General features: G+C 35.7%; 1 protein-coding gene across 1 annotated transcript; it reads left to right on the top strand.

The window, feature by feature from the left end:
• The first annotated feature begins 1810 nt into the window (after positions 1 to 1810).
• Positions 1811 to 8552, top strand: LOC21390590 (kinesin-like protein KIN-5D). The gene is made up of 23 exons (XM_024163358.1): positions 1811 to 2062; positions 2641 to 2845; positions 2950 to 3079; positions 3268 to 3423; positions 3537 to 4013; positions 4187 to 4284; positions 4357 to 4513; positions 4636 to 4705; positions 4845 to 4921; positions 5022 to 5075; positions 5171 to 5251; positions 5336 to 5447; positions 5633 to 5719; positions 5800 to 5975; positions 6060 to 6221; positions 6293 to 6400; positions 6508 to 6666; positions 6748 to 6831; positions 6949 to 7154; positions 7247 to 7348; positions 7421 to 7530; positions 7623 to 7774; positions 8165 to 8552. The coding sequence occupies exons 2-23, from the start codon at positions 2673 to 2675 to the stop codon at positions 8390 to 8392; spliced, it is 3159 nt and encodes a 1052-aa protein (XP_024019126.1). The 5' UTR covers positions 1811 to 2062; positions 2641 to 2672; the 3' UTR covers positions 8393 to 8552.
• Positions 8553 to 9836: the final 1284 nt, after the last annotated feature.

The following is a 9836-nucleotide window of genomic DNA, read 5'->3' as shown; positions in this document are numbered from 1 at the left end:
AAAAATATATATATATATATATATATATTCGTATCCAAATGTCAACTAGGGTTGAACACTTAATACTCGAGAATGTAGACGGGAGAGTAAGAAGGGATTTGCAGAGAATAATAGAGTAAAAGATGACATAGAGGATGATCAAGTGATGTCTTTAATGATCTAAGGATGTTCTTGACAAAAAATGATATAATGATGTGATTTCATAGAAATATCCCATGGGATTGATTTTTCTCATCATTGTTTTCTGATTTTAAGATGGTATAATTGTTAAGTGTAAAAAAGACAATTATATTCTTTTTAACACTCAAATCACAACTTAAATTTTTTTACTACAGTATTTTTTTTACAAAAATTTAAATTTAACTTTCTTATTATGATGTTTTATCTCACATAAAATTCACTTTACAACTCGAATTTTCAACTCGAGTTGCGAAAAAAAGAACAAGTCCTTACTTATTTGGCTCCAATTGGGTTTTCTTATTCGTGTGCCTCTTATTTCGACTAGGTAAGTTCTTTCTTGAACTAGATCTAGTCTTGCTTTCTTGATTTAGGTGATATGGCTGTTGTCCTTCTGGAAGGTTCGTTTCCTCCAGTTGCTCAAGACGAGACCTATTCACCTGATGTTTGTTCCCTTATCAATATTAGCTGCCCAAAGAGCACTTGTGTGGTGAGAGACGAGATATAAAATCTGACTTCACCAATTATTTTATTTTATATATCTATTTATAATGAAGTAAAACAATTACAATCCCTTAGTCAAAATAGTTATAACAATAAATAAAATCCAACAAAAAAACATCATAACGCAAGTATTACACGTCTTTTTTTGTATCGATTTGCATTAGTTTATTTCGTTGGCCCTCTTAAAACATGCTTAACCATATGCTATGCACAAAACTTAGGTCAAGTTTTTTTTTTAAGGAAAACTTAGAGTTAATTAAGTTTTATTGTTACAGTATTTTTTCTCATAAAAATTTAAAATTAATTTTTTTATTATAATATTTTTTTTCTACATATACAATTTAAATTGAAAACTTAAGTTGTGAAAAAAACAACCTTAAGTTTACTCGTTTCTAAATCAAAATTTTAAACGATTAAATGACCAAAGCCACTAATTATTCGTACATTATTTGTTTACATTTGAGAAATAGAACCTTATACCGTGATAACTATTTTCTCATTATCTCAAATGATTCCTCAAAAAAAAAAAAAAAAAAGAAAGCAATGGCCACCGGAGCGTAAATGGAGGCCAGCATCTGCTCTCATCAATAGCAAATCCTGTGTTAGATAATAAATAGACAGGTTATGTCAGCAGTATTAATTAACCAAAAATAATTATGTCCCTAACCTTCCAGCCAAAAAAAAAAAAATGCAAAGTCCATTAAATCCTTGCATAAAACACGTAATAATAGTTCCAGAAGATAGGGAGGGGTATTTCTGTAATATGAAGAAAAACGAAGGACGGGACCTGAAAGCGGAATCGGCTTTCAAAAATTTTCAAAAAGGATAATTAAAGCTTTGTTTGTCGATTTATAACGGTCGGGCATTGCGATCGAAACGGATCTTTTTTTTTTTTTTTTTTTTTTTTTTTTTCAAAGGGGTTTTTTTTTTTTTTTTTTTTTTTTTTTTCTCTTTTAACGCCGTTACCGCTCCAACCGTCACCTCCTTGCCGTCCTTGGAATTATCAAAACGATCACCAAACACCTTCTAATTTTTAAAAAATTAGTTTTTAATTTCCAAGATTAATTTATTAAAACACACACTCACAGTCATACACTGCTCATTTGCTTCTCTCTCACAGCTCCTGCTCTCTTTCTCTCTCTAACTCTGCTGATATATATGTGTATGTATATATATACAGAGATAGATATATAATCAAAGCCTTGGAAAGATTACAAATTGGTATAAACGAGCTCTAGGACTTTCTCTGTCTAAGAATCATCATCGCCATTGCTTCAAGAATCTCTCTCTCTCTCTCTCTCTCTCCATCTCTGAGACTCTTTCTATTATCGGCAATTGAAGCCGAAGCAGATTGTTCAAAGGCCGGCATTTTGGATTTCGCGTGAGTTTCTAATTCTGATCTAATTGATTTTGGTTTCAAATCGCAGATAAGTTTTGGTTTTGATCGTTCATTTTCGATCCGTCTCAGATTCAATTTCATCAAGCTTTGTTCTCTTTGTTTATATATCTTCTTTAAAAAAAAGAAAAATGAAAAGAAAAGATTTTGATTTTTGAGTTATACGTTTTCTCGATGCATTTTGTCCTGCATTGTTTCATTGGTCAAATCTCTGATTTCTGAGCTTTTATGGAGTTATTGATCTTTGCTTGGAGACGTGAAAAACTAGATTTTTGTTTTCTTGTCGAGTTAAACGAGTTGCGTTGACTCAGTGAGTTCGATTATGGTTGCCGATTCATTAACAGCTTGACTTGCGGAGCAGAAAAAATGGGAAAAAAAATCTGAATAATGCATTCATTTCCACTTGCGATTTAAGTCAATTTCAACCTAGCATTTTGTTTTGTTTTGTTTTTTTTTTTCCCCTCATCACACAATTGGGGCTTCGTTACTTGCTAAATCAGCTTGAATTAATATCCAGATAAGTTGATTTGGGTTGACTCACTGAGTTTTACTGATTGGTAAAGGTCTGAGTTTTCTTCCAAAGCAATATAGAGATATGGATTCCGTTCAGTCACAGCAGAGAAGAGGAGGTTTGGTGTCGCTCTCACCTTCTCAGACGCCGCGGTCGAGCGACAAGGCAGTTCGGGATCTGCGATCTGGGGATTCGAATTCTTCGAGCAAGCATGATAAAGACAAAGGTGTCAATGTGCAAGTTCTTGTGCGTTGCAGGTAAAGTCAGAAGAAACCAATTGGTGATTGTGTTTTTTCATTTATTTATTTATTTGAATTCTGTACCAAGGCCTATATATTGATATTTTGATTGCATTTTGTAGGCCTCTGAGTGAGGATGAGTTGAGGTTACATACCCCAGTTGTGGTAACTTGTAATGAGAACAGGAAGGAAGTTTCTGCAATTCAGAATATAGCTAACAAGCAAATTGACAGGACCTTTGCGTTTGACAAGGTTTGTGTCATGTCTTTTGGTATTTACGTCTTACATGAAACAGTTGCTGGATGAAAGTGAAAATTAATATCTGAACTTCAGGACTTTTAAGATTACTTTCTTTTTTTCTTTTCCTTTGTCGTATTATATGCTGTTGTTTTAATTTGTGGAAATAATTAGAAAGTGGGATGATGTGGTTAATGGTTCAGGTCTTCGGTCCAGCATCCCAACAAAAGGAGTTATATGACCAGGCAGTGTCTCATATTGTGTTTGAAGTGCTTGAGGGCTATAATTGCACCATTTTTGCCTATGGTCAGACAGGAACAGGGAAAACATACACGATGGAAGGTGGAGCAAGAAAAAAGGTTTGATGATTAAAATGATAACGCAACTTCAGAGCATAATAATACTTGCTTTTGATTCATCTATTTTTATTGATTTTTATTTTTTTTTATTTTTTATTTTTTATTTCTGGTAGAATGGAGAGTTTCCAAGTGATGCGGGTGTTATCCCAAGAGCTGTCAAACAAATTTTTGACATATTAGAAGCTCAGAGTGCCGAGTATAGCATGAAAGTGACTTTTCTAGAGCTGTACAATGAGGAGATTACGGATCTCTTGGCCCCTGAGGAAACCACAAAATTTATAGATGACAAGTCTAAAAAACCCATCGCTCTCATGGAGGACGGAAAGGGAGGTGTCTTTGTTAGGGGCTTGGAAGAAGAAATAGTATGTACTGCAAATGAAATCTACAAAATATTGGAGAAAGGTTCTGCAAAAAGGCGCACAGCTGAAACTCTTCTTAACAAACAAAGCAGTCGTTCTCACTCAATATTTTCCGTCACAATTCACATTAAGGAATGTACTCCAGAGGGGGAAGAAATGATCAAATGTGGGAAGCTGAATCTTGTCGACCTTGCTGGTTCCGAGAACATTTCTCGTTCTGGTGCCAGAGAGGTATGTTATATGCATGTGTGTTAGTTCATGGGTGCACTCTAATTAACAGAATATTATGGCCATATTTTGATTAAAAGGGTTAAAGTTTTTTTCCAATGCATATAGTACATTGCACTGAACTACATTAAGAAGGTCGTGCATTACTGAAAAGTTCCTTTTTAATATACTTGCAGGGCAGAGCTAGGGAAGCTGGAGAGATAAATAAAAGCTTACTTACTCTTGGTCGTGTCATTAATGCACTGGTCGAACACTCTGGTCATATTCCATATAGGTAATTGATGGAATATAATCTGTTCAGTCAATTTCTGTGAACACATTTAACTCCCATCTTGTGGAATAACAGGGATAGCAAGCTAACAAGATTGCTAAGGGACTCCTTGGGAGGGAAGACAAAGACGTGCATAATCGCCACAATATCACCCTCCATCCATTGTCTAGAAGAAACGCTCAGCACCCTTGATTATGCCCACCGTGCCAAAAATATAAAGAACAAGCCAGAGGTCAGTAGTCTGTTTGTTCACTCTTATTTTGTGCAGTCTTGTATTCTGAATATTAAGCATTATGGCAGTGCAATTCCTTCTCTTGCATTTTTTTTAACGATCTGCTAAAAATTATGTTTCAGATAAACCAAAAGATGATGAAATCTGCTTTGATCAAGGATTTGTACTCCGAAATTGACAGGCTCAAGCAAGGTTATTGCTTCTAAGATGCTCTATCTTCCTTGAACATCCTCTCCTGGTCCTTTTTTTTCCTTAAAAAAAAAAGAAAAGAAAAGATTTGTATAATCTCTGATTGTGAATGTTACGTTATCTTCTTTTTACATTGTATCAGAGGTATATGCTGCAAGAGAGAAGAATGGAATCTATATACCACGAGATCGTTACCTTCATGAAGAAGCAGAGAAAAAGGTCCAATGCCTTTTATGGTTATGTTAGGAAATATTTCCCTTATCAGTGTATCATACGTCATATAACATCTCCTAACCTTTTCTTTTCTTTGTAATCTTAGGCAATGACTGAAAAGATAGAGCGCATGGAAATTGAATCTGACTCTAAAGATAAGGTATTCTCAATTAAGATGACATTTCAGTGTCATTGATGTTTTGAGGCCTTTTAAGGTGGAAGTTAAGGCAATAACATTTCATGACTTTTGAACAGCAAATTATGGAGCTTCAAGAACTCTACAGTGCTCAACAACTTCTAACTGCAGAACTAAGTGAAAAACTTGAATGGACTGAGGTAATTTTCTATTTTATAATTGAAATAATTCTTGTTTCAGGCCAACAAACACAATTTTAGACTCATCCCCGTTGTATGTGTCAGAAAAAACTCGAGCAAACTGAACAAGTGTTGTTTGATCTCGAAGAAAAGCATCGACAAGCAAATGTGACAATAAAAGAGAAGGAATTTTTGATATCCAATCTCCTCAAATCTGGTAAGAAAAGTGTCATATTGTGTTTACTTATTCCATAGTGTATTTCCCTTTGACAGTTCAATTGATTTTCCTCAAAACTTAATCCCGCATGTCCTCTGGTTAATATCAGATGATGCTTTCGATGTTTGTAACTTGTAACTCTTGTTACTGTTTTATTAACTTCTTCTCGGTGCTACCACTTTCAGAGAAAGCACTTGTTGAGCGTGCGGTTGAACTTCGAACAGAGCTAGAGAATGCTGCATCAGATGTCTCGAGTTTATTTGCCAAAATTGGTTTGTATCATGTATTTTGGAAGTTGAATTTCTTGGATATTCTTTCCAAAAATGCTAATTATTTGTCGTTCCTCTACCAGAACGCAAGGATAAAATTGAAGATGGGAACAAACTACTTGTGCAGAAGTTCCGATCCCAATTAACTCAACAACTTGAAATCTTGCATAAGACTGTTGCAGTTTCTGTGACACAACAGGAGCAACAACTGAAAGATATGGATGAAGATATGAAGTCCTTTGTATCAACAAAGGCTGAGGTAAAATCTATAAACAAGATGATAAAACGCATTTGTAAGGTTGATCGTACGTCTGCATAACCTTGTGTTCTTGCTTGCTTAAAGGCTACTGAAGAACTACGAGACAGGCTGGGGAAGTTGAAGACTATGTATGGTTCTGGTATTAAAGCTTTGGATGACATTTCTGGGGAGCTTGAAGGGAATTCTTGGTCAACTTTTGTTGACCTAAATTCTGAGGTCTCTAAGCATGCTTCTGCACTAGAGGATGTAAGTATATCCAACTTTATTTCAAACTCCATTCTCTCTCTCTGGTAGCTGACTTCATTTATATGATTCAGCTATTCAAAGGAATTGCCTCAGAAGCTGATGCATTACTTAGTGATCTTGAAAGTAGCCTTAACAAGCAAGAGGAGAAGCTTTCTGCATATGCTCAACAACACCGTGAGGTTCGTAAACCAACATCTCCATGCTTCAATTGAAATTTAAAGAAGAGGTGTAGAGATCATCATCATTTTATGCAACGTTTCTAACTTTAATGAAATATAAAATACAGGCACATGCCAGAGCAGTGGAAACTGCACGTTCAATTTCTAAGATTACTGTGAACTTCTTCAACACTTTAGACACACATGCGTCCAATCTGACCCAAATTGTGGAAGAAGCACAGAGTGTAAATGATAGGAAGTTGTCTGAATTTGAAGAGAAATTTGAGGTGATTGCAAAGCTTTAGTTAACTGAAAGATCATGACTAGCGTTTACAAAGTCTGATTCATTTTTCTGTATTCATCTGTAGGAGTGTGCTGCTAATGAGGAACGACAATTGTTGGAAAAAGTGGCAGAGCTGCTGGCAAGTTCAAATGCTAGGAAGAAAAGCCTGGTAATTTAATTTTTCTTTTCCTCTTTCAAGAAGATGTTAAGTATATCATTTTTTTTTTATTCATTTGAAAAGCATGCTATAAGGTATAACCGATAACATTATTCATCTATCCTTTAGGTCCAATTGGCAGTTAATGATCTTAGGGAGAGTGCAACCAGTAGGACCATCAAACTGCAGCAAGAAATGTCAACCATGCAAGATTCCACATCTTCCGTCAAGGGCAAGTGGACTCTTCACATGGAAGAAACAGAATCTCACTACTTGGAAGATACTTCTGCTGTGGAATCGGGAAAGAAAGACCTAGAGGAGGTTCTTCATAACTGGTAAGGACTACTTCATTCCCGTTATGCATCAGCAATGTGATTTCTCTTTTTATAGAACGTGCCCGAACTTAATCCAAAACAACATGGTGCAGTTTGAAGAAGGCAAAAACAGGTGCACAACAATGGAGGAATGCTCAAGAATCCTTGATCAGTCTAGAAAACAAAAATGTTGCAGCCGTGGATTCCATTGTCAGGTTTGCTGCTTTCCTCACAAGTTTTGACACAGGTTTTAGTGGAAAGTTCATTGCTAATTTTTCTTCTATCAGGGGTGGGACGGAAGCCATCGAGACCCTGCGTGCAAGGTTTTCCTCTGCTGTTTCAGCTGCACTTGAAGATGCAGATATTGCAAACAGGAATATGCTTTCATCCATTGATCGTCAGTATCTATTTTTACATGCTTGTTGATTGGTTGGTTTGTTTTATTCTCGTGGAACAAAATTTATAACTGAGGAAACTTATCTTTTGCAGAGTCGTTACTACTTGACCATGATGCATGTGGAAACTTAAACTCGATGATTGTTCCTTGTTGCGGAGATCTGAGAGAATTGAAAGGTGGCCATTACCACAAGATTGTGGAAATCACCGAGAACTCAGGAAAATGTCTTCTGGATGAATATGTGGTAAGACAATACTCGGCCCCACATTTTTCTTTCCATCTTTATCTTATGTTCTCTGCTTAATACACAAATTGAGCACGAAGGCAATATTAATAGGCATCTACAAATAACAGTATTCATCCCATCAGTATAGTTTAAGATTAAGAGACATACCATTTAGATTCGACTCATGTGTCCCCTTATTTACTACTCCTTTTTGTCCTTCCAATAATATCATACCAAGTCAATTAAATGCAATGTCAATTAAAATATCATACTATGTCAGTTAAAAAGTTAAGACGTGGGCATATGAGCCCAATCCTGTACGGATATCCTGTACCATTTTGTTTTTCAACTTGACAATACATGTTTCTCGGTATAACAACTGTGTTTTTCATCTTGACAAACAATCAGGTGGACGAACCATCTTGTTCCACACCAAGAAAGAGGTCATTCAATCTACCAAGCGTTGCATCTCTTGAAGAACTCAGAACCCCGTCTTTTGAGGAATTGTTGAAGTCATTTTGGGACTCCAAATCAGTAAAGCAGGCAAATGGGGATTTAAAACACGTTATTGCAGGCGCTTATGAGGCCGCTCAATCATTAAGAGATTCCAGAGTTCCTCTCACAGCTATTAACTGAGGAAAGAGGAGAGCTTTCTCAGACAAAGTATAGTGGAGAGAGAAAAAGCGTGTACATAGTATATGGTCTAATATGTACTCTATTACTGAGCTCTCATATTCGTTATTGTTTCTTTTCCTTTTAAAACAGGGAAAACGAAATTATTACTTTTTTAAAGGTGGAGTATATATACTACATTCTTTTTTTTTTTTGTTTTTTGTTTTTTTTGTTAAGGCACGTCATTTCGTTGGAGGTTCTAGTGTTCGTATCTGTTGATGAAAACCCAAATACAAGTAATTGACTTGTTTCTATCTATTTGTCTCAGTTCTTTAGACATCACATTTCTCCGACCAAAACTTCCAACTCAATGTGTAACGCAAAAGTTCATATGCAACTGTACATTTTTTTTTTTTTTTTGGGACGACTGCAATGCATTCCTCCTATGATGATTGGATAAATCTAAAGAAGAGTTGGACAGTTAAAAATAAATCTTTTTTTGAAAGGATAATCCATGTTTTCCTTATTTCCTATAATCAACGCTCCCTTATCTCACATTCTTGTTTTCCCTTCGGGGTCTATTTGTGTCATGAGGTAGAAAATTTTCAGTTTTCTTGCCTTATGGTTAAAAAAAAAGAGCATTAAAATACCCCTAAATGTTTAGGGTTTTCTCTCTCCCTACTTACATTGCTCTGTCGCCGCCTCCAATCCCCGTTTGCTTATGCTCTCGTTGCCGTCTCCTTCCTCACTATCGAGCCGTCCTTCTCTAGTGTGCAATCTCTTTGCATGTTGGAACCGTAATTTATCTTTATTTCATTGATCGTTGTAACTTGTAAAAGGTAGATCCTATAAGTAGGAGGTGGAAAATTTTCCTTATCAAAGATCATAATTTCTTATTGTAAGTAGAGTCCATCTCATTTGATATTTTAAGATATGAGAAATGCTAGCATAATTTTCTGTCACTTTCTACATTCACTGTTTGACACGTGAAAATTAAAAATCAAGAAATCAAGAAAAAAAAAGATAATTTTTAAGGGAAATTAAGAAATGAATCTTCATTTGAATTTTAATAAGGACAGTATACCTTCTTATATGAGATTTGTTCAATTATGACGGTTTCTATTGTTTATGAAAAAAATTCAAGAAATAAATCTTCATTTTGAATTATAATTAGGTTAGTATACCTTATTGTGTGAGATCTGTTCATTAAGGTTACAAACAAAACCTCCCAGCTGCTATCATCACTAACACACTCTCTTCTTAATCGCAGCAAAAACTCATTTACCAGTTACCACTACCATTTCTCTCTCTCTTCCGCCCTTTGGCCGCCATGGAAAACCAGAACTCCCTTCTTTTTCCGTTAGACTGCCTTTTAGACCCCGTGGTCAAGCAACCAACTCCTTTTTTCCGTTAGACCGCCTTCCGGATCCCGTGGCCGAGCAACCAGCTCCTCAACCCCATGGGGTCC

This window comes from Morus notabilis, unplaced genomic scaffold, assembly GCF_000414095.1.
Source record: "Morus notabilis unplaced genomic scaffold, ASM41409v2 Scaffold299, whole genome shotgun sequence".
Classification (NCBI taxonomy): Eukaryota; Viridiplantae; Streptophyta; class Magnoliopsida; order Rosales; family Moraceae; genus Morus; species Morus notabilis.
Note: the sequence above shows the minus strand (reverse complement) of the source record. Positions and strands in the feature narration are given on the sequence as shown.